Source organism: Choloepus didactylus, chromosome 9 (assembly GCF_015220235.1).
Source record: "Choloepus didactylus isolate mChoDid1 chromosome 9, mChoDid1.pri, whole genome shotgun sequence".
NCBI classification, from domain to species: Eukaryota; Metazoa; Chordata; class Mammalia; order Pilosa; family Megalonychidae; genus Choloepus; species Choloepus didactylus.
Genome location: NC_051315.1, coordinates 72,287,322 through 72,313,084, shown reverse-complemented (window position 1 = coordinate 72,313,084; position 25,763 = coordinate 72,287,322). Strand labels below are relative to the sequence as shown.

The window sequence follows — 25,763 nt, the reverse complement described above, 5'->3', positions numbered from 1 at the left end:
CCTGCTGGGCTGTTGGGAAAAGCACAGTGACTAAAGACCTCACAGGAAAGTCTGTCAATCTTCTAAGACACACCCTCAGGGAAACCTGACACTGAACATAGCCCCATTCTGAGACCAGAACCTGTTCTGGTCTGGGAAAATCTGATTGGGGTAACCAAGGAAACCCGATGCCTAGACAATAGAAAACTACAAATCACACTAGGAAAAACAAAGATGTGGCCCAGTCAAAGGAACAAACTTACACCTCGACTGAGATACAGCTGAGATACTGTTTCACTTTAATGAAACAGTCAATTAAAGATTTTCAAATAAATATGCTAAATCAATTAAAAACCAAGTCAACAAGTTCAGAGAAGATATGGCAAAACAGATGAAGGATGGTAAAGAAAACACCGGGTGAACATAAGGTAGAAATCAAAAGTTTGAAAAAACAACTGGCAGAATCTATGGAAATGAAAGGCACAACACAAGAGATGAAAAACACAATGGAGACATACAAACAGCAGATTTCAAGAGGCAGAAGAAAACACTCAGGAACTGGAGAACAAGACACCTGAAATCCTACACACAAAAGAACAGATAGGAAAAAGAATGGAAAGATATGAGCAACATCTCAGGGAATTGAATGACAACATGAAATGCATGATATACATGTCATAGGTGTACCAGAAGAAGAGAAGGGAAAAGGGGCAGAAGCAATAATAGAGGAAATAATCAATGAAAATTTCCTAACTCTTATTAAAGACATAAAATTACAGATCCAAGAAGCACAGCAAACCCCAAAAAGACTAGGTCTGAATAGACCTACATCAAGGCACTTAATCAGATTATCAAATGTCAAAGACAAAGGGAGAATCCTGAAAGCAGCAAGAGAAAATATCCATCACATACAATGGAAGCTTGATAAGATTATGTGTGGATTTCTCAGTGGAAACCATGGAGGCAAGAAGGAAGTGGTGTGATATATTTAAGATACTGAAAGAGAAAAAGCACCAACCAATACTATATCTAGCAAAACTGTCCTTCAAATATGAGGCAGAGTTTAAAATATTCTCTGAAAAACAGACAATGAGAGAGTTTGTGAACAAGATACCTGCGCTACATGAAATACTAAAGGGAGCGCTACAGACAGGTAGGAAAAAACAGGAGTGAGAGGTTTGGAACACAATTTGGGGTGATGGTAGCACAACAATGTAAGTACACTGAACAAAGTTGACTGAGTATAGCTGAAAGAGGATGATTAGGGGCATGTGGGACACCAGAAGGAAAGAGGGAAGATAAAGACTGGGACTGTATAACTTAGTGAAAGCTAGAGTGCTCAAAAATTGTTAAAATGTACAAATATGTTTTTACATGAGGGAGAACAAATGAATGTCAACCCTGCAAGGTGTTAAAAATGGGGTAGTATTGGGGAAAAAGTACAATAAATGCAAACTAGAGACTGTAGTTGTGGAAACATTGTATTATGCTTCCTTTGATGTGGCAGGGGCAATGAACCAAAGCTGGATGCCTGTGAGAGGGAGATGTAAGGGAGGGGTGTGGGACTCTTGGCATTGGTGATGTTGTCTGACTCTTCTATTATACTTTATTTTAATTCAGTCTTTCCTTTTGTTGCTTTTTAGCTGTCATTTTTTCCCCTTTCTTTTTCTTTTTCTTTTGTCTCTCTACCTTCTTTGACTCTTACTCTTTCTTTGTGGAAAAAAAATGGAAATGTCCTTATATAGTGGTGATGGTGGTGAATGCATAATGACGTGATTATGCTGGGAACCATCGATTGTGTACTTAGGACAGAATGTAAGGAATGTGAACAAAACTGTCTTAAAAAAAAAAAAAACAGGTTGGTGAAGAAACCTTGAGGGCATTATATTGAGTGAAATAAGTCAGACACAAAAGAGCAAATATTGTATGATCTCACTGATATGAACTAATTATAATATGTAAACTCATAGATATGAAATATAGGTTACCAGGATATAGAATGAGGCTAAAGAATGGGGAGTGGTTGCTTATTATGAGCAGAATGTTTAACTACGTTGAACTTAAGTGTTTGGAAATGCACAGAGGTGACAGTAGCAATTTATTGTGAGAATAACTAACAGTACTGAATGGTGTGTGAATGTGGAGGAAAGGGGAAGCTTAGAGTCATGTATGTCACCAGAAGGAAAGTTGGACTTTAAAAGATGGGAATGTATAAAACAGTGAATCTTGTGGTGGACAGTGTCCGTGTTTAACTCTACAAATATTAGAAATCTCTTTCATGAATTAGAAGAAATGTATGACACTAAAACTAGAAGTTAATAATAGAGGGGTATATAGGGAAAGAATATACCTATTGCAAACTATGTACTACAGTTAGTAGTATTTTAACATTCTTTCATCAACAGTAACAAATGTACTATACCAATACTGAGTCAATAATGGAGCGGGTGTGGTTTAGGGGTATGGAAGGATTTGAGTTTTCTTTTTTATTTTTATTTCTTTTCTGGAGTATTGAAAATGTTCTAAAAATTGAAAAAAATTAATTGTGGTAATGAATGCACAACTATATAATGGTACCATGAACAATTGATTGTATACTATGGATGATTGTATGGTATGTGAATAATCTCAGTAAAATTGAATTTTTTTTTAAAAAAAAGGCAATCAGAAGTCAAGATAAAGAAAATTTAAATTTTAATGATTTTTCAATGATTTTTAAATGTACCTAAGGATTGATGAAAAATCAACATAAAGCAAACCTGTAATTATTAAAAAAAAAAAAAAGTAAATGGGACAAAAAAGTAATTGTTTATAATTTTCTGAATAAAATGTTTTAATCTTAGTGTAGCTTTTTTCCATGGAAAAGTAAAGTGTTCTTATGGGTGGGTGAATGTCAAACATCCTTGCTAAAATTTTTAACTTGTCTTATGCCCTAAAACCTTGGTATTAGAAATCTTTCAAAGTAAATTTCCAGTAAATCTAATAAGCCATCCCTAATGTAGGGCCTAAAAGTAGATGTAATCCATCTTCTCTTTTTAAATACTGTGCCAGTTTGAATGTATTGTGTCACCCAAATGCCATTATCTTTGTGGTCTTGTTGGGCAGACGTTTTTGGTGCTGGTTAGATTTGCTTGGAATGTGCCCCACTCAGCTGTGGGTAATGATCATTTTGATGAGATGTTCCCATGGAGGCGTGGCCCCACCCATTCGGGGTGGGCCTTGATCAGTGGAGCTATATAAATGAGCTGACTCAGAGAGAGGAAACTAACTGAGTGCAGCTGGGAGTGATGTTTTGAAGAGGAGCAAGCTTGCTAGAGAGGAACGTCCTGGGAGAAAGCCGTTTAGAGGCCAGAGCTTTGTAGCAGATGCCGACTGCCTTCCCAGCTAACAGAGGTTTTCCGGACGCCATTGGCCATCCTCCGTTGAAGGTGCCTGGTTGCTGATGTGTTGCCTTGGACACTTTGTGGCCTTAAGACTGTAACTGTGTAGCAAAATAAACCCCCGTTTTACAAAAGCCTATCCATCTCTGGTGTTTTGCATTCTGCAGCATTAGCAAACTAGAACAAATACCTTTACTCAGGAATGGATTTAAATTCTATCTGATGACTTAGGAAAATGGATAAATTGTGTTCATATTGTTTATCTATATACGTAGAGAATAAAGAATACATTTCTGTTTTCTGCCTAGTACAGGGCAGTATCTTCACAAATACTCTCTCTACATTTTATTGCATGGAAGTTTCCAAAAGTGCTATAAACTAATTGAACTAATTTGTATTGCCTCATTTTATTAGATATCTCTTGCTGTATAACAAATTATTCCAAAATTTACTGATTAAACCAATAAAATTAATTATCTCACAGTTTTGGACTCAGAAATCCAGGCATGGCTTAGCTGAGCCCTCTGCTTTATAATTCCTCAGAAATTTGGGACACATCATCCTATGGGCAAACAAACAAAATATTCTACAGATTTACCTTGGTTGAAAAACTATTGCAATAAAAACATTAAGCATACATTAAGTCTTTCTTATTTTTCTTATCTCTATTATATTTTCTTGGAACTTCTGTACTATTTTTTGTTTTATTGCTAAAAACAATAGCAGTCAGAAAATCACCCTTTGAATATTCCTCAGTGCCAATTCTGGAAAAGCAGAACAGCCATAGGGTAAATTCTAGTACTAGGGATACATTTTTATGAAAACATCTATACTGTCTTGAATTTTCAGAAAGACTATCCTTAAAATATGGTACCTAAACTGGCAACCTATACTCCAAGTATTATCGAATGGTGAATATAATTTATAATAGTTGTTTAATTGATAAAGACTGATCTAAATTATAGCAAAATTATCTCTGAAAACATTTCATTTTAATGTCCTAGAAATATTTAGATTTACAGAATTTGTGTACTTCATATTTGAGTATTTTCCATATAGTGAAAATAAATCTCCTAACTACTCTCTCTCATCATCTACTTTTTTTGAAATAGACTGAGATGCCTAGTGAAGCAGCTGGAAAAAGGTGACGTTAACATAGTAGACTTAAAGAAGAATATTGAATATGCAGCATCTGTGTTGGAAGCAGTTTATATTGATGAAACAAGGTAAGTTCTAACTTCCCCTACCCTTATGTCTTCCTTGCTTATCTTCTCTTTTTTCGTTCCTCTTTCTCAAACCTCCTTTCTCTCAAGCATGAATTTAGCAAGTCAGTAATGAAACTAAAATCAAAATCTCATTCAACTTTAAAAGGCTCTTCTTCATGGAACTACTTAACTTGATTGTGATTCTTTTTTTAACTGTTATTTGCATATATGTATATATACATATATGTATACACACACACATAAAAATTTCCCATTTTAACCATTTTTTAGGTGTACAGTTCAATGGTGTTAATCAAATTCACAATGTTGTACAACCATCACCAACATCCATTACCAAGCTTTTTCATCACCCTGAACTAAAACTCTATACCCATTAAGCAATAACTCCACATTTCTTCCCCTTCCTGGCCTCTGGTAAACTCGAATCAACTTTCTCTCTCTATGAATTTGTGTATTTAAATATTTCATATAGGTGGAATCACCTTTCCCTTTTGTAGCTGGCTTATTTCACTTAACATAATGTTTTCAAGGTTCATCCATGTTGTAACATGTGTCAGAACTTTATTCTTTTTTACAGCTACATAGTATTTCATTGTACATACATATCACATTTTTTCATCCATCATCTGTTGACAGACACGGTCATTGTTTCCACCTTCCGCTATTGTGAATAATACTGCTGTGAAGATTTGTGTACTAGTATCTGTTTCAGTCCCTGCTTTCAATTCGAGTACATACCTAAAAGTGGAATTGCTGGCTGTATGTAGGATAATTCTATGCTTAAGTTTTTGAGGAACCACCAAACTGCTATGATGTTTTTAAAGAATATACATTTTAACCAAATGCTTAACTGTAATAAAAGAATCAAACAATAAAATCATTAAATGAAAAAATAAAAGCCTTATTTCCTCCCATCCATACTGTCACCTCAGATTTTTAGATTTTTTTTTACAGAGACAGCTGTAGGTTTATCCTACTTAGTACTGATATAAGGATTTCTCATGTTATGTCAGATTTCAAAGTTCTTTCTGAGAAAATTGGTATTACTTGCATACATATTCTCATGAGCGGTATTAAACCTTCTTTCCTGAGTTTGATAAAAGGTAGTCCCAAATGTGGTTTTTTTTGTTTGTTTGTTTATCCATCCATCTCTTTTTTCATTTTTATTGAGATCATTCAGATACCATACAATTATCCAAAGATCCAAAGTGTACAATCACTTGCCCCTGGGTACCCTCACACAGCTGTGCATCCATCACACTCAATTTTTGTTCAATTTTTAGAAACTTTTCATTACTCCAGACAAGAAATAAAGTGAAAGATGAAAAAAGAAAAAAAGACAAGGAAACTCTAATCCTCCCCTATTCCTAACCAACCCCCCTCAATTGTTGACTCGTAGTATTGATATAGTACATTAGTTACTGTTTATGAAAAAATGTTGAAATACTACTAACTGTAGTATATAATTTGTAATAGGTATATAGTTCTTCCCTATATGCCCCTCTATTATTAACTTCTAATTGTATTGTCATACATTTGTTCTGGTTCATGGAAGTGATTTCTAGTATTTGTACAGTTGATCATGGACATTGCCCACCATAGGATTCAGTTTTATACATTCCCATCTTTTGACCTCCAACTTTCCTTCTGGTGACATATATGACTCTGAGCTTCCCCTTTCCACCTCATTCACACAACATTTCGCACTGTTAGGTATTCTCACATCTTGCTACCAACACCCCTGTTCATTTCCAAACATTTAAGTTCATCCTAATTGAACATTCTGCTCATACTAAGCAACCACTCCGCATTCTTAAGCCTCGTCCTATATCTTGGTACCTTATATTTCATGTCTATGAGTTCGCATATTATAGTTAACTCTTATCAGTGAGACCCTGCAATAATTGTCCTTATGTGTCTGGCTTATTTCACTCAGTATATTGCCCTCGAGGTTTTGTCATCAACCCATTTTTTTTTAAATATGGTTTTCTTCACTTACCATACATTCCATCCCAAGTAAATAATCGATGGTTTTCTGCATGGTCATACATTTATGTGTTCACCACCTTCACCACTATCTATATAAGAGCATCTACATTTCTTCCACAAGGCAGGAGGGAGAGTCAAAGAAGGTAGAGAGGCAAAAGAAAGAGGAAAAAAAAAATGACAGCTAGGAAGCAGCAAAAGGAAAAATAACCTTAAATCAAAGTAGAATAAAGAATCAGACAATACCACCAATGTCAAGTGTCTAACATGCCTCCCTATCCCCCCCCCCCTTATCTGCATTCACCTTGGTATATCACCTTTGTTACATTAAAGGAAGCATAATACAATGATTCTATTAGTTACAGTCTCTAGATTATGCTGATTGCATCCCTCCCACAATGCCTCCCCATTTTTAACATTTTTTTGACATTTGCTTGTTCTCCCTCGTAAAAGAACACATTTATACATTTTATCACAATTGTTGAATACTCTAGATTTCACCAAGTTACACAGTCCCAGTCTTTATCTTTCCTCCTTTCTTGTGGTGTCTCACATGCTCCCCACCTTCCTCTCTCAACCATATTCATAGTTACCTTTGTTCAGTGTACTTACACTGTTGTGCTACCATCTCCCAAAATTGTGTTCCAAACCACGCACTCCTGTCTTCTTTCACCCTGTAGTGCTCCCTTTAGTATTTCCTGTAGGGCAGGTGTCTTGTTCACAAAGTCTCTCATTGTCTGTTTGTCAGAAAATATTTTGAGCTCTCCCTCATATGTGAAAGACAGCTTTGCTGGATATAGGATTCTTGGTTGGCAGTTTTCCTCTTTCAGTATCTTAAATATATCACACCACTTCCTTCTTGCCTCCATGGTTTCTGCTGAGAGATCTGCACATAGTCTTATTAAGCTTCCTTTGTAGGTGATGGATTGCTTTTCTCTTGCTGCTTTCAGGATTCTCTCTTTGTCTTTGACATTTGATAATCTGATTATTAAGTGTCTTGGCGTAGGCCTATTCATATCTCTTCTGTTTGGAGTACGCTGCACTTCTTGGATCTGTAATTTTATGTCTTTCATAAGAGATGGGAAATTTTCATTAATTATTTCCTCTATTATTGCTTCTGCCCCCTGTCCCTTCTCTTCTCCTTCTGGGACACCAATGATACGTACATTAATGTACTTTGTTTCATCCTTGAGTTCCCGGAGACATTGCTCATATTTTTTTCATTCTTTTCTCCATCTGCTTCTTTGTGTGTAGGCTTTCAGGTGTTTTGTTTTCCAGTTCCTGAGTGTTTTCTTCTGCCTCTTGAGATCTGCTGTTGTATGTTTCCATTGTGTCTTTCATCTCTTGTGTTGTGCCTTTCATTTCCATAGATTCTACTAGTTGTGTTTTTGAACTTTTGATTTCTACCGTATATATGCCCAGTGTTTCCTTTACAGCCTCTATCTCTTTTGCAATATCTTCTCTAAACTTTTTGAATTGATTTAGCATTAGTTGTTTAAATTCCTGTATCTCAGTTGAAGTGTACGTTTGTTCCTTTGACTGGGCCATAACTTTGTTTTTCTTAGTGTAGGTTGTAATTTTCTGTTGTCTAGGTATGGTTTCCTTGGTTATCCAAATCATGTTTTCCCAGACCAGAACAGGCTCAGGTCCCAGAGGGAAGAAATATTCAGTATCTGGTTTCCCTGAGGGTGTCTCTTAGAAAATTGCTCCACCCTTTGATGCCTCGTGTCACTGTGCTTTTCTGCCCAGCAGGTGGTGCCTGTTAGCCTATAATTCTTGACTGGTGTGAGGAGGTGTGGCCGTGTTCCCCCAGGCTCTGGGGTCTGGTTCTGAATGGAAAGGGCGCCGCCCCCTTCCTCCTAGAGAAGACAGACCCCCCAGGTGGAGGTCATTAGCATTTCAATGGTCTCTCTCTCTGCTTGTGCAGTCTCCACCCTTCCCTGAGTCACAGCCCTGGAAACTGAATATGACTGGGGCTTTCTCCACTGAGCTGAAAAAGAAACAGATAGTCCCCTTCAGACCCAGTCCAAGGCGACCCTCCAGCTCTCCAAGGTCAGTCGTCACCCAAAGCCTCTGTTTTTGGGGGATGCGTACCTGTAGTGAGCAGTTCACACTCACTACTTAAAACCCCAGTTGGAGCTCAGCTGACCTATACTCACTTGTTGGGAGAGAGCTTCTCTCTGGCACCACGAGGCTTTGCAGCTCGGGCTATGGGGGAGGGGGTCTCGCGACTTGGTTCCGCAGGTTTTACTTACAGATTTTATGCTGTGATCTCAGGCATTCCTCCCAATTCAGGTTGGTGTATGATGAGTGGATGGTCTCGTTTGTCCCCCTGCAGTTATTCTGGATTATTTACTAGTTGTTTCTGGTTTTTTGTAGTTGTTCCAGGGGGACTGCTTAGCTTCCACGCCTCTCTATGCCGCCATCTTGCCCCAAATGTGTTTTTAATCATCATCAAAATCTTGTCTCTAAATAAAATTAGAATAGTAAGGGAGATTAGGAATGAGGATTTATTTGAAGAGAGTTGTTATCCTAGAGTTGTGCCACTCACCAGGGTGATTTGGTCCTCCTGGGGATTTTCCACAATTTCTGGAGACATTTTGGGTTGTCAGAACTGGGGACATGCTATCGGTATTTAGTGGCAGAAGCCAGAACTGCTGCTAAACATCAGCAGCCCCTCACAACAAAGAATTATCTGGCCACAAATGTCAATAGTGTGGAGGTTAAGAAACCCTGACTGAGAGGAAGTGTGCATTTTCTCTTTCCTCTCTAAAGGGGTACTTACCCCAATCTCAAGCTTAGGAGGGGTCCTGCAGATTCTGGTGCTAATAGATGACTCAATGGAGCATAGTGTGACAGTTCTTGATACTGGGAGACTTGACACTTGAATGTATCTCTTGGAGTTTGGGGAGTACTTAGAATGGTGACTGACACTCATCTGGAAAAAGATAAAGGTGGCAGGTTGATTAGAACTATCTATGAATCAGAGGTAAGAGGGAACCTGTGAGGGATTACCTTGTCCTTGCAGAGTTCAGCAGGGTTTGGCGCTGGGTTTTTTCTAAGTCATAAGGCAGCTAGACTAGAGGCCTCTTGAAGGTATCCACCAAAGAACACTATCTTCAACGGGTTTCTGAAAAAAAGGCAATTTGGGGTGGGTGATTGCTGATACAAAGCTGGCCAAAAGTGGAAGCAACCCAAATGTCCATCAACAAATGAATGGATAAACAAAATGTAGTATATATACACAATGGAGTATTGTTCAGCTGTAGAAACGAATGAAGTTCTGATACATGTGACAGCAAAGGTGAACATTAAAGACATTTGAGTGAAATAAGCCAGACACAAAAGGACAAATATTGTATGATCTTGCTTATATGAAATATCTAGAAAAAGCAATTCAAAGGGACAAATAGTAGATTACAGGTCAACAGGAGCTGTGGGGTGAGGGGAAGGGGAAGTTATTGCTTAATGATTACATATTTCTGTTTGAGGTGATGAAAATTGGGAGTATTAGATATTGGTGAAGGTAGCACATTGTTGTAAATGCAATTAATTCCACTGAATTGTACACTTGAAAGTGATTAAAATGTGAAATTTTGAAGTGTATATATGTGACTACAATAAAAAGTTTTTAAAAAATTCAACCAGAATATTGGAGAACATATCATGTTTTAGGTACCCTCTTGGTGTACCAAGTTGTCTCTGATGGAACCATAAAAGCTTCCCAAAAGAACAGCTAGCATTTGGACATTTGTCTCACAGATGACAGCAAAACCATAATGGTCAAGTAAGACCTGTTGGCTCTTAACATTTCCTGCCTCCTCCCGCCACATTCCTGGAGGAATCAGAAGTAGCAGAGTGAGCGGGATGGGGAGTAGAACATGTCCACACCTGCATCAGCCTGAGCTTGGGAAAGGTGGGAAATGTTAAACCTGATGTGAGATGGGAGTTTTGTTATCTATGTATACTGGACTTAAACAAACAAACACACACAAATTATATTATTTAACAAGTACTAAATTCACATGGTTCAAAATTCAAAATAATATAAAAAGATGCTTCATGAAAGTCTTGCTCTCATCCTTTCCCCAATCTACTTCATAAATTTCTTATGAACCTTTCCAGAGATCTATTACAATTTTTTTTTTCTTATTTTCCCCTCTTCTCTTCATAGAAGACAGCATACTCTCAATATATGGTTTTTCATTTTTTTTTCCATAAACAAAGAAACTTGGAGATCTTTCTATATCATGTACTGAATGTTTTAATATCAGACAATAAGAATTTTCCACTAATACCTGACAGAAAAGGCCATGGTAAGGGCTGTTCTGCCCAGAGAACTCTTTGCTAAGGAACAAAGAGCTCCTGCTAAAGCATGGTTTGGAGTCATAAACTAAGGAAATAATTGGCATGCATTTAATTTATGAACTCAATCCAGAATGGTTCACTTTCACTGTATGTATATCAACATATATAATTATTTAAATAAACAGATCTAAAGTATGTATTTTTTTTAAACTCTTGACATTGTTCTTGTATTAGCTTGTTCTCATTGTTCCCATAATTTCCTTGTTCTTTCATTTCGTGTGTAATCATTATTGTTAAAACCTTGACTAAACTTCTTAAAATGATTAATATTTCTTCAACTTGTCCTTAATCAGGCTATTTATGTTTTATATTTATTCATAATGCTTAAGAACTTTTACCCTGAATAATTTTTTTTGAGATTTGGATCATTCATCTTTTAATGGCATAATGCTAGCTATCTGGTTTACTTATGCATCTCATATTTTATTTGTTGATTATCATATGCTATACTTATTAATTTTTCTGTTGTATTTCCTTTTCTGAAAATTATGATTCCATAGTTGTTTTGCTAATTTAGTTCTGCATGAACCCTGACTCATTTAAACATGCATGGTAATTCAGAATCTCTTTCTTTATTCTTCTGAAAATTGACCTTGTACTGGGGAAAAGTTTAAACACAATGCTTAACTACTTCATGGTAAAAATTTAATTCTTTTTTTTTTTCTCTGCTCTTTACAACAAAATACCCTGGCTCTTAAGTCCACCTCATTTCAATTTGTACCCAAATGACACAAAGCTTTTCAGCTTTTTTATGTTAATGTTTTCATGCTTTCCTGGCATCAGGATTTATAAACTGGATTAATAATAATACACCACATTTGTATCACTTTTTCAAAGCGCTTCTAGTTTTATTGTCTCATATTATTCTCACCATAATCCTATGGGTGATTATTACCTTCTGTATTTTATTAATGAGAGAACTAGAGGTTTTAGAAATAAAATAGTTTGTGAAGGTTACAGAGCAAGGCATTTGCAAAACTGGGACTAGAAACTAAGCTATGACTTCTCACTTAGTGTTCTTCCCTGTATATCTGGCTCCTCACAGTATTTCTATCAAGCAGGATGGTTTTAATTTATCTCTGAAATATTTGAATGACAATGTGTAAAAAATTCTGACAGTTGGAAATATAAGCTCTAGAGAATAATAGTAACATATACTAACAACCTACTATATGCCAAAAATTCTTCTAAGCATTTTGCATGCACTATTTCATTTAAGCATTACAGCAAACCAGTGATATAGAAACTTCATTGTTACCATTTTACATTTGAGGAAGATTACATAGAAGCTTTTCGGTTTCTATGTAATAGAAAAATTACACAACTTGCCCAAAGTAGCACAGACAGTAAGGAAGAGCATGGGTTTGAGACCTTGACAGCCTGACTCCAGGGTTTGTATTAAGCACGTCCCATCTGCATCCTTTTTGTAACATCTGACCAATGGCGATCTCAGAGAAGTACTGGAAGTTTTAATAATGCTTTCAGGGTCAACAGACACAGTGGTATGCAGATTGTGTTACATCTCTTCCCACTTCCGCTTCAGTGATGTCACACTGGTAGCTTGAAATCGGCTATGGCGGAATATTTACATCATGGAAATTGGCAAATGGTACAAACCAGGTATTTCTGTAACTGGAAAGCCTGTTAAATATTTACCAAAATATCTCTGGTTAGACTTAAGATGACCTTTTATGCATTCTCTAAGAGCTGTGATTTTATGATTAAAATTTCAGTTCCAGAAATGTTAAAGCAACAATAATTGTCAAGGTTTGATTTCTGTAAAACACAGAAGTTAATTAAGTATTTTTTAGCAAAATGTATATTTAAAGGTGTATTTGCCTCAGGAATATTAGTAAGAGATTAATTTAGGACTAAGGAATCAAAAAATAGTTGTTTTTAAACTTTAAAAATATGCTAACTTCTGAAATGTTTTTAATGGGAAATTATCTTTCTAGAAAAAAAATATTTAGTGAGTATTCCAGAGAGGAATCATTTGAAAGTTGTGCTGGATTGAATAAAAGATCAACGCATAATAAAGCAGGAAAAGCAGAAGTTATGTATTAGTTTAAGACCCATATACACACACATGCAAAAACACACACCTTTTTCTACTAAGCCTATTGGCTGCAGGATTTCTCTTAAGAAAACAAATCTAGACAAAAATTTCTCTCAAAAGATGATTTGGGCAAGAAAAATAAAAACAGTGTTTCTGATAGAAATTGAATTTTGACTTTCTTTCTGGGTTCTATACCTCAATTCTCTAATGAATATGATGATTTGTTGGTTTTTTTTTTTTTTAAGACATCTCCAAATCCAAATGCCAACATTTTATGAATCCTGCTTTGCGCTGTGTCCCTAGAGGCTATTGTTTTTCAAAGCTGCACAGTTATAATCCAGAAACATGTGGCCTAAAAAAAATAATCTTCTTGATTTTCCTTATTTGGATTGGGATACTGCCAGGCAAAGTAGCATCCTTGATCTCATGACTGGGCGGGTAGGCGATGGACTGGGAGGTATATTTTCAGAGATGGACATTGTGATTACGCATATCCGACAAATAATTTAGAATTCCATTCTGTTAATGTGGATCAATAGAAGCTTATGATTACTATGATTAGAGCACAGTCACCAGAATCAGAAAGATTGGGTTCAAAGCCTGATTTGTCCACACAATACTTTCTTCAAGCAAGTTCCCTAACTTCTCTAAGTCCTTGCTTTATCATCTGTAAAATATGTTTAGTGATAATATCCACTTCATAGGGTTTACATGAAGAACAATGCCTTCCAGAGAGAAAAGGTCAAATGACATTAGCTATTATTATTATCATACTATTAAAATGCAGATACCTCTGGGATGTATAACGCCTTAAGATATGTAGTTTATACCACCTAATGAAGACATTGGATAATTTCCTGAGAGCAGTTTTTGATCATGAGAAAATGTAAACAGGTGGGCTCTATTTACCAGGAAAGGAAAACAAAGTGGAAACTGGTGGAAAGGACCCTTAATAGATACATCCTCATTTGACTTCTGTGTGACCTCCTAAGTGGAAGGGTACTTAATATTGGGATAGATTACCATGAATGGGAATGGAGTGATGTCAGTCAGTTCTTGGAGGAGTTAGTCTGAGAAATTCAGTGAAGTGCAGGGCCAAAACCCTTGAAATCATTGAATATAGAGATTTTCCAAGAAGAATTCACTCATTTAACACATATATTAGCTCACTGGTCATCAAGCTCAGGGGTACAACTGTGTAGATAGATAGCTGGTGGCTAGAAATGGGCTGTGAAGATAAATCTGTCCTCTTCAAGACTGTAAAGACAAAGCCAAGCACAAGAGCAAATGCTGAAAACAAGAAAGTGGGAAGTTCAGAATTAGACAGAGACCCAAGCACGCCGACAAATTACAAGACAAAACACCAAGTAGTAGCAGTAATTCATAGCCAGAGAGAGTAATGTGGCATAAAAATTTATACAGGGCCCAGATTTCAAACCAGTTATGATTGACTTGCAGGTTCTGCTTAATGTAAGTTTTGTTCCCTGGCTGAGTTCTCCCTGCTCATTCTTAAAGACATGATTTCTAACAAGGGGATTTCGGGTAAAAATGTCTTTACAAAGCTAAATATATATGCTCTGGAGCTCAGAAATATAGTGCCATTTAGAGACGTAGATTTGAGAATTATAACCCAGAAGTCTCAGACTTTCACAAGTCTTTCCTTTGATGCTTAAACTTCAATAGAGTGAGCTCCTATGCTCTTTATATGTGTTCCCCATTTAATTTGGGAGAATGCCCAGGAAATATTTATTTATTCCACCAATCTTTCCTGGCTGTCACTTTCATCTTCCAGTTCTGTGACTCCAAACTGCTGTATTGCTCGTACGAAGGTCACCTTTTTTCCCTCAAGTCCAGGATCCACAGGTGGATACTGCTCCCACGTGTGGGCTCTATCCCTTTCTCCAGTTCCATAGACTGAAGCTAGAAACAGCTTTAACTATCACAAGACTGGCAGATGCTTTCAGAACTCACATCTCAAGCCCTTCTTGGATGTCTGCTACTGGGCATCTTTCAGCTTACTATCGATTGAAGTGCCCTTGAACATGTTTCCCTATCCTGAGGTCAGTATCTCAGGCTTAAAAGCCAACATAAACAAAGGGGGCTAGCAAAATTAATGCAAAGTTGTGTATTCATCTCCCAGGAGACAGAATTTGCAGGGATGCAGCAGTGCTCACAATGAAGACAACTTCATACATTGCTATTCAGAGATATTTAGCTTCTTGGAATCACGTCATCTCAATCTTCTATATGCTGGAGAAGTGCCTTCACTTTATTTTTATGACCTATTCAAGAGAATTTTCATTTAAAAAACCTAAGAACCTTCTGCCCCTGAAGGTAAAGCCAAGCCTCTCTGGAATAAACCAAATTATTTTTTGACTTTTCAAATGTACATTTTTCTCACTTCCAACCATTAAGGTTTCAAAACATTTTGGTGTTCAGTTTTGAAATGGGTACCAGTGTACAATGGTAACTGAAGTCAAGAGAAAGGATAAAAATGCCAAATATAAATATGGAGCAGGAGGGAGTTGAGGACACACAAAGGGAAAACAAGCATTTAAGATGAGGCATGGAGCAAACACGAAAAGAAACTGAGAAAGAATAAAGAAGCAGGAAGCATATCTGAAGAATATGGAGTGACAACAGGCAGTGAAGAACAGGAATGCTAAAAAGGGCAAGTCAAATGCCACAAGGAGAACCACTGGATGCAAATAGGTTAGTGATGCCTCTGAGGTGGAGTTTCAGTAAAGAGAAAAAAATCTCCCAGCAAGATTGAAGTAGTTTGAGGAAGTAATGTGGAACATCTCCAGGAATAAATGAGTATAGACTTTTGCAAGAATTTGATAGTAAAGGAAAGTATAGGGATAGGATGGTCCATTAATGGAAACACACACTTGAGGAAGTTTTTTTGTTTGTTTGTTTGTTTGTTTGTTTTTTGTGGATGTCTTCGGATGGAGGACCCATTTATGTAGCCTGAAGATATAGAGCTAAAAAAAGAAATTTGTAAATAAAACAGAACAGTGTTTCATAGGAAGGTTAGATCAAGAAGTTATCCTGGGAAAGTTATCTAGGAAAGAGGAAGGTAGCCAAGCATTGGTGGAAATATGGATGAAAATGGAGCCAGCTGGTGCACCATCAGCGGTCTTTAAATAAGTCAGAACACAAGTAGCATTGTAACATTAAGAAGATTATCATTTCATTTTCAACACAGCTGCTTGCAATGGGTAAAGATGCTCCAATAATTATGGCCAAGGTGTGGACCATGGGCTGTAAAAGTCCAGGATCAATGTAATGTGAAGAGCAAACCCCATGCAGTTAATCAGTACAGCCTCATGATGGTGTATCATGTGAATTCCTTTGACTTTTAGAGACAGAGCAAGGAAGAAGGCAGAGAAAAGAGTTGTACTAATGAACAGCTTTTATGAATATTTCAATTGTAAGTGGAAAGAAACCCAACCAAACCAGCTTAAATAGTAATTTGTTGGCTCTTACTGCCAATAATGTGAAATAGCTCTAGGAAGAATGAGTATAGACTATTTTCATAGGAATCTCTCATTGATTCAACCTCAAGCACAGGTAAATTCAGAGCATAAATGTCAAGGTTTCAACCTCTCTGTTTTGCTTACTCTGGTTTGACCTGATTTTGATACTCTGAATGGTAGCAAGATGATTGCAGTATTTCCAAGCATCACACCCTAGCACCATGAAATCCAGGAGGAATGAGAAATGTTCACTTTTCCAGAGTCTCCAACAAACATATCTTCAGGTTTAATGGCTCTGGTTAGATTACGTGCTTATCCCTGAGCCAGTCGGTGTGTCTGGGGAAATTGGATGCACAAGTTCCTTGGTCAACCATCCCAAGAGACAGGTATGAGGTCAATTCTACTTAAATGACATAGCTGAGAATGGAAAGTGCTCTCTTAACAACAAACAGATTAACAAGGCAAACAAACAAACAAACAAAAAAAAAATGTGTCTTTTATAGTGTGAAACCCAAATGCTAAGATTGGTGCTGCTTGCAGGGGAACCTGAATCAGGGTCTGTGTGGGATGTTGAGACGAGATCTTGACTGGCAGTTCAACAACTCTTTCCTGGCTCTGCTCCTAATGATAAACCTCTGGGCAAGAGATGTTTTGTTTTTTCTCTAGCTGGTTTTCTCACCTGGAAAATGAAGTCTCCAGCCATTTCTGTTCTGATATTCTGTGGTTTTGACCATGGTCCCAAGTCCCCGTGTAAAGACCTGCTCAAGCCTAAAGAACCTCTCAAGCCTAAAGTATACTAGCTGCCTGGGGGAAGGCAGGAGGTAGCTGCTTATAATTTGCTAAGTGGGGGAACATTTATAAAATGGCTTCTTGTATTTTTAAAATTTTTTCCATTTGGAGAAGACAAAGTAAATAGTTTGAGGAGAATGTCCTAAAACAATGCTGGAGCTCAGTGAATCATTAAAAAAGCAACATTATGATTTTTGTGAATTCCATTTTTGTGGTGTGAGTTGTAGGGAGGGGTGGCTGTTTGGAGTGTTTGGAGTGTTGTGTTTGTAGGCTATTCTCGCCCTGTAGATGGAGTGTGAAAACCAGGCTTAGAAAAAATTTCAATTCATTTTGGTTGATTTTCATATTCTTTGGTCCATCTGTGTTGTGTTACTTTCTATAAACTTTCAAAAATATCCCACTAATGAAAAGAGAAAACAAATCTTTTGAGAAATGATTGACCAAAAAGCTCCACATATTGTATGTTATAAAATATCTCATTATTTATAATATTTTAGGTCAATAAAAATAAATGATTATTTCCTGGATTTGAAGAACATATTTAAATATTATTCTAATACTAATTACAAATTTGCTTGAAAATTAACTACATCTAAAGCAATATGTTATACAATTATATTTCAAAAAGTCCTATGAATTAGATTCTACTACTAATTCTACTATAAAGTTAAGAAATTTGAGTCATAAAGAAAATACAATAATTTATTTGCTTAGGGTTATATAGTTATTCCACATCAGAAACAAGCTCAAATCCAAGTGGAACATACAATATCCATTCTTTTCTTTTTCCTTGCCAAGAGGATCCTTCCCCTACCCCAACCTCCATTTTTTTTTTTTTTTTTTTTCACTTATTTACTCACCTCTATAGTGCCAAACCCAGACCCAGACTCAGGATGGGTGAATCCTGTTTGATTTAAACCAGTAATTAGTAATTAGTCCCCATTTCCCTAGCCAGCTAGGTTAGATATGGACACATGGTGTAGTTTTGGCCAATGAGACATAAGGGAAGACTGATGGGAGAGTAGGCAAAAGATTTCCTAACCCTTGAGGAGAAGCACTGTACCTCTGGTTGTTGTTGCACCTGAATATGATACTTGGAACTGATACAACCATCTTGCTACAAGCATAAAGCTGAACCTAACACTAAAATTGGCATTGTAAAGAAGAATGAAGGAAACCTATGTCCTCAGTATTGGCTGGAGCCAGCCTACCTTTTGCCTTTTGGTTGGAGAAAATAATAAGCATTTCTATGATTTAAGCTGTTTTGGATTTGGTTTGATGTCACTCGTCGTTGAGAGCATTCTTTCAGTCTCAGTATGTGTGCCCTCCTCCAATGCCCATATCCTTAATCTCTAATCCTTCCAGGGAGTCACACTGTCCTAAGAATAAGTCTTTATACAAATATATTACTTGTAAGTCGGCTATTTAGAATTCAAAATCTGTTATCACGTAAAAATAAGGTAATAGAGTAAATTTCCAAGATAGCCCACATATTGATCCAATGAAACTGCTGAAATCCCGGATGGTTTAAGTGCGACAAGAACCAAGTCGTGGGAAGTCAGAGAAATAAATTTTTCTCATTAAATAAAAGAGTATTTCTTCATCCTTCGTTTCTTCATCCCTTCCATCAGCAAGCCTACCTCCAAAATTTTGCATCTGTCCGATTCTCTTCATCTCTTTTCCCTCATCTCTGTCTCCACCAATCTAGTCCAAGTCACCATAATCTGTGAGTTGTCTCAGGCCTGTCTGCCTAGACACACGTCAGCCAGTTGTACCCTGGGATCTTGCTGTGCTCCAGGAAAGGGGGTTGGAGGTGGGATAGGGCATCCAGCTTCCTTCTGCTCCAGGACCCTGGAAATTTATTTGGGGGGGGTGCCATCACCCTCCTCAAGGTTTGTCTTAGTTTGGAGAGGGCTTTCTCAAGATCTCTTGTCTTCTCTTCCAACTCCTTTTCATTAACCTAGGGCATCTTTTCATAGTCTCAGGAATGGAAGTTTTGCTCTGAATCATCACATATTCTTCTGTTGTCTTTGCCTCAGTCTTAATTCCTTTTGTAGGACCTAGATTTTGAAACACAAAAGCCAGGAAAGTTTTTTTAATCTCCACTCTGGTTATCATGTATTGCACATAACTTGAGTCAATGAGTGAAGTCATGGCTGACTATATGGAGAAAGGACTATAGGGTAGCAGGAAATAGTAGAAAAAATTATGTAATATATTTTTTTTACACAGGAAATAGGACTTGACTAAAAATGTTAATATATATGTATGTAACATATGCATCAAAACAAACAAAACCCATGACTTTATTCCTTATCTGACTAATAGTTATATAATACCTAACCACTGAAAATACCTGAATATTTTAACAACTTTTATGACTACAGACAATTCTACTCTATAAGGATTCTCAATACAAAGTTAGTTCTGGGGATTCTAAGATTAACTTTTAACTGCCTTATGTTTTTATTCATTTATTCATTCATTAAACAAATATTCATGAAGAATATCTGATATACATTGCAAATTATTTTTACTTCCCTGTTTGGCTCTTGGTGACTCCCTATTGTCATCATGTCATCTATTTTGGCTTCATGAGCCTAGGAAGAATGTATTCCTTATATCCCCTCATTCCTTGTCCCCCTAAGATACCCCAGCTCTTGTCAGTCTCTATTCTCCAGCTCTGTTATATTTTGCAATCAAGTAACATACAGAGATTTCTCCTTTCTAACATCAGTATATATTTTCATTAATTAGAATACTTTTGGGTGGATTCTTCTGCCAGTCCCTTCCCATATAAATCATCATCACTCTCCATCCCTGCCAGTGAAATAATAGCTATATGGAAATAAGCAGTGCCATGAAGTCCATATCATAGAACAGAATTCATCTTATTTTTTGGCAGAGAGCTTCTGTCAACTGGCAAGCTGTGAATGGATGAGAACAGTGGTTTTCAAACTTTAGTATTCATCAAAATTACCTAGAGGACTCTTTAAATCCCTATCTTCAAAGTTTCTGATTTAATAGGCTTAGGGTAGGGCCCTTGAAGTTCCATTCCTAACAACTTCTCGGGTATACTGATGCTGCTAGTCCAGAGACCACACCTTGAGAGCCACTGGACTAGAGGATGTCAAGATCAGGTTACAGAAGAAACACACCAAGAGAATCTTAGAAATTTAATGGCTAGAATTTTAAAATCTTATAACATTGCTCCCAGGTGTAGATGAAATGACCTTGTGCTCGAATACTTCCTGCAAGAAACTTCACCATGCAACACAGGAAATAAGCAAGGGGTGCTGAACTGGATATTGGTGGTACCTCATAGCAGGAAGTGTTGGGCCCAGGGAAGGCAAGCTCTACCCTTTGATCAGTGGTGTGATCACCTCTCCCACATGTGGGAAACCACAGGACTTTAGGCTTTAACTCTGGGCTGCAGCCTCTCCCTTTTTCCTTCAACCTGCCATTTTTAGAAATCCTTGGAAAGATATATAGTTAAATGGAGCATGGAATCCCCTTCTCTCTTATGCCTCATTTCCTGCATTAGAGGATACAATGTATCTGTTCTCTGGGAAATGGGACAGGAAGAAGATCAATAGTTGGTAAAATTGTAAAGTAAGTAAAAATTATTTTGGGGGCTCACTCCACTGCCTCTTCACAACGTAAGGAATCCTTAAGTTGTTCTTTGGTTCCTCGAAGCCTACTTTGGCAACTTCTTCCCGAATGTCTCAAACACTCCCATTTCCACAGTGCCCTCCTTTTCCTACATGTTAGAAATAGGAAATCTACTTGGACTAATTCATGTAGATGTATAGATAGCAAGAGTGTGCAGAGAGCTCACACTGTGATAGACGCTGTTTAAGTGCTTTCTGTGTATTTGCACATTTGATCCTCAAAAATATACCTCCAGAGGTACTATTATTATGATCTTTATGTTACTGATATAGAAGCAGAGATTTAGACAGTACCTTCTTCCAAGGCCACACTGATGGGTGGAGAAGCGAGGCATTAGGCATTCCTAACCACAGAGGATGCTTATTAATAAAAAAATCCCGTAATTAGTGGAATGTCAGGCTTTGTGCCTAATGGAATATTTTCAAAGACATTTTTGAGCGAAGAGGGCTTCCTGTTGGGGAGCCAAAAGTCATCAGCAGAGCCTAGGGCAGTTTCTGCCTCGCCCATTCCCTCCTTTTCCCGTTTCTTTCTCCCAACTGACTCCAAAAATATAATCTTACTACCATATCTCCAAGCAGCTTGACTCTTTCTCAGAATCCCTCCATGCAACATTCCATGGCCTTTTGTGCCTGTCCTGGGGGATGGGACTCCTCTGTGTAGGGAGGGTACAAAGCCCTTCATAGGCATTAACTCAGTGAAGGCCACATCTGACTTCAACACTATCCTTGGTTGACCTCCTTTAAGCCAAGATTTGCCTCTTGGGGATTAAGCTAAGGTCAGCAAAACTGACTTCTCTACCCAAATGTTCAGTCTTCATCATAGTTACTCATATATAATGGTTATCGGCTCACAGTTTAAAAAAAAAAAAGCCACTAACAAAACCAGAAGGAATGCTGAACAAAGCTATCACAGTGACAGAAAAAGGAAAGAAACCATGCAACCACAACAAAAAATGTTGAAATAAATTTGTGGGCCTGCCATTGTAAATCCTCTTTAGAATAAAACAGGGAATAAATGATAAATAGATAAATCATGGTTGGGTAGTGGACTAGAAGAATTAATGTAATATATTTAGCACTTGGAAGTAGATAGGCATTTCAAATGTATTACCTTTCTCTATCCTGCCATTTAGTTGATTATATTTTAAAGTATGCTGAAATTTCTCTAAGAGAAACTGATTCAATGTCCTAGCCTTGGAAAAGGAATTTAAGCTACCTTTAACCAAACTTCCCTTGTGGCCCAAACTCCTTTAAGGTTTTCCTAAAATCAATTATTTTTAATCCTGATAAAAATAAAGATAAAGAGTAATAAAAATAATAAAATAAAAATAAAAATAAAAATAAAATAAAAATAAAAATAAAATAAAAATAAAAATAAAGATAAAGAGTAATGATTATTGATATTATTACTGATTGAATGTGAAGATAGACTGAACACTTAAGTAAGAAAAACATGCATTTGAGGTGAAGGATAGCTCAGCAGTTAAGAGCTAAGACCCTGAAGTCAGACAGACTAGGGTTCAAAAACTGGCATGGCCACACTTGGTTGTATGACTTTGAGAAAATGACTTAAGATCTCTGTGCTTCAATGTTTTCATCAGTAAAATAGGAGTAATAATAATAATTGTATCTTACTCATGGTAGTATTGTGAGAAGTAAATGAGAGGAAGCTTGATTCCTTGCCTTGGTCATGGCAGGTAAGTAATAAAGTTGGTTGGCATTATTGTCATCTATATCTACCTTTGGATAGTTTTGAAGTCGAAGTGAAGCATTGGTATTGCCTTTAGGGGATGTGTGTGTGTGGACGGGCATGGAGAGAGTGCGGACAGTTCAGAGCAGAGACGTGTATTGACCAAAGGAATAATACTAATGGGCTTGCCTTTGAGGGAGCCACAGCCTCTAAAGGAATATCTGTACTGAAGAACAACCAACCTCTCTTGATTTCCTCAGCCATCCTGGAAGAACTTCCCTTGAAAGGGTTTAGTACTACCCTGAGCACTACTTTAAAGGGCCAAAGGGACTTCATCTTTGAGGACCACCACCCCCACCCCACATTTAGGGTGTCTGACTCTGGTCCTCTTTTGATGCACCCCTTCCCACAGGGTGAGAGGTCTCTAGGGCCAAGATGAACCTGGAGCCCGTGCCTTCCCCTGCTTTCATATACGAGGGCCCTAGAATTCTCTAGCCAGAGTGCCTGCCCCTGTATTATAATCTGGACATCGGGACCCCAGAATTCTCTGTGAAAAGATCCCCTAGCCTTCTTCCTAGGTTTTAATGGGCCCTCACCTTAGGTCTTTTCTTCAGAGTGGGCCCATGGACCATTGGTATGTACACCTCTCCCCTCCAAAGAGTGGTCAAGAATCAGCTGCTTCCAAGGCTGGGTGGGGGAGATTGAGCTTGGGGACCATGGTTTCTACATGCTTTTCTGTGAGGCCTTTACAGTGAAGGAGCCTTCAGTAGGAGGTCACAACCAGCTGGCTCTGCTCTATCACTCAGGGAATTGAGAATTCTCAATTCAAACCTACTTGTCGGGCTTTTGTGAAACTTTACAAAAATCTAGGAGGAAAGAACATGTTTTAGCAGTTTGTTTGCATGATGTATAACTTTAAAATATTTGGTCAGGTGGTATTTGGGAGAAATGTACTCCTGCCCTTGGCTCAACAAATGTTAGAGGCAGAACAGAGTGATCTATTTGTTTATTGAAATGTGTTCTTTAATAGACTAGGATAGCAAGAAATGAAAACTTTTAACTTGAGAAGCCTAATAGCATCTAGTACTTGAATTTTAATATTTAATAGGTGTGATCATGGGTACCGTTTGCCTGGAAATAACCATGTTGGTACACGGGTGTAACCATTTTCCAAGAGTCCACTGTAGACAGAAATATTTTCACTGCATGTAATTGTAGGAGTCAAAATCCCATGACCTCTCCTTCCGTGACTGCCTCCTTCTTGGTTTCCCTTCCCCTGCAAACTTTCTTGTTCAAAATATAAGCCCTCTGGGAGTTCTGTCATCTGATTTCAAGAGAAAATCTGGGCTATAAATAGCTTCCAAGGATCAGTTTATCACTGATTGGATGCAGGGTCAATTTTCACAGCTTGCCTGCCCGCGCCATCAACACACAGACCCTTTACTTTATGCTTTATTGACTCCATTGGGACTAAAAAAAAAAAGTTGCATCAAACACCAATGGAAATATTTTTCAGAGAACACTGAAAATGTTTTACACTTACACTCCTTATATTTGTCTGTATGGTACATTTTAAGAATTCCTAAGAAAAATGTACCAATGATTATTTTTTTCAGGTTCCAAGTGTCTTAAACACAGAGTCTTCATTTTTTAAGAGGACTCACAGTATTAAGAGTTATTGGATGCTTTGAAAGCATGATTAATTTATAGTATTTATGAAACCATTTTATCAACTTGCACAAGTTTATTTTAAAAATGAAACAAGTGCAAAATTTAGTCATGTATTTTCTGTGTGACATAATATTATGTAAGTATTCTGTTATTTTCACATGACTTAATATAAAAGTACAGTCCTTATGTAACAAAAGTCCAGGATTACTATCTCATGTTACATTGTAGTTTTCCTTCCTGCCCTATCTAGTATGAAGCTTGAATGAGCTCTTTGTAGTGATCAGAGGATCAACGTCCAGGAGAAAGACAAGAGTACACAGTGGGTGACAAGGAGAGGGAAAATGAAAAGAAAGATAAGAGAGACTGAGGAAGTGGTAGGGAGTGGGGAGAGATCTGTGATGCTAGGTTTGTTTAATTTAAGTTTAGGTTTTACCCATCTGTCTTTTCAAATTTCTTCTCTTCAAACTGGAATAATTATTTTGATAATTATAGATCTCTTCATTAGGAATTTGTTACCATGTATATATTCCTCTTGATATGTAAGCATAGAAGAGTTGCTATTTAATGGGAATACTGAAGTCCTTAGATAAAGGTATATTAACAGTTCATAGAATTTTTTAAATTTTTTCCCTTGTCTTTGATTCAAACACTATTTAAAAATGTTTAATGTCTTTTCCACACCAAAGGTACGTGTTTCCCCCAATTTGCTTTAAAAATTGTAAAGTGATTTCCAGTGGCAAATTAACATAAAGGGAATGAAGGAGGTGATTAGCAACTGTGAATTTACCCTCCAGATGCTGCTGCTGTTTAGCAATCAAATAATAGAGAACTCTAAAGACTGAAAAAGCAGGATAAGAAGACAGAAATAAGATGCTTACTATTTGAGGTAAGGGGCCAAGGAAACCTCTCTAAGTGAATGCAGTGAGGAAATGATCCACACAGATATCTTACGAGATTCAAGGCAGAGCAAACACCAAGTACAAAGGTAGTGAGGCAGAGGCAAGTTTGGCAGTTTCGAGTACAACAAGGAGGCCAGTGTTGCTGGAGCAAAAGGAATAAGGGGTAACAGTTTAAGAGAGGAAGTTGGAGATAGAGCTTGAGGTAAGTTATGTAGTCATTTATAGATGAGGCATTCACATAGTCTGACATACTTTCAAAGGGGCTTCTGGTTATGGCAGGAAGAGACTGAAGGGCAAGAGAAACTGAGAGGCCAGTTAGGAGGTTACTAACTGGCAAGAGATGATGATAACTTGGTTTATGTATTTTGTAACCATGTATTGTCTGGACATAATATAGATTTTTGTTTTTCATAAATTAGAGTCATACAATAAATGTTGTCCTGTAGATGCTGATAGTTTAACTCATTCTGTTGACTGACTGCTAAATATACCATTGCATGGATATTCCATGACGTATTTAATGATTCCTCTACTGGTGGTTATTTGTGCTGTTTTTTTGTGTTTAAGCA

General features: G+C 37.2%; 1 protein-coding gene across 2 annotated transcripts in view; it reads left to right on the top strand.

Moving 5' to 3' along the window:
- Positions 1-25,763, top strand: part of PDE1A (phosphodiesterase 1A) — a 460,100-nt gene that overhangs the window by 338,426 nt on the left and 95,911 nt on the right. For both annotated transcript variants that reach the window (XM_037849350.1, XM_037849349.1), the window contains exon 2: positions 4,472-4,585. Coding sequence is in view for 1 of the 2 variants with exons in the window: in XM_037849349.1 (XP_037705277.1) it covers positions 4,472-4,585 (114 nt within the window). In the remaining variant the exon portion in view is untranslated. The remainder of the gene's footprint in view (positions 1-4,471; positions 4,586-25,763) is intronic.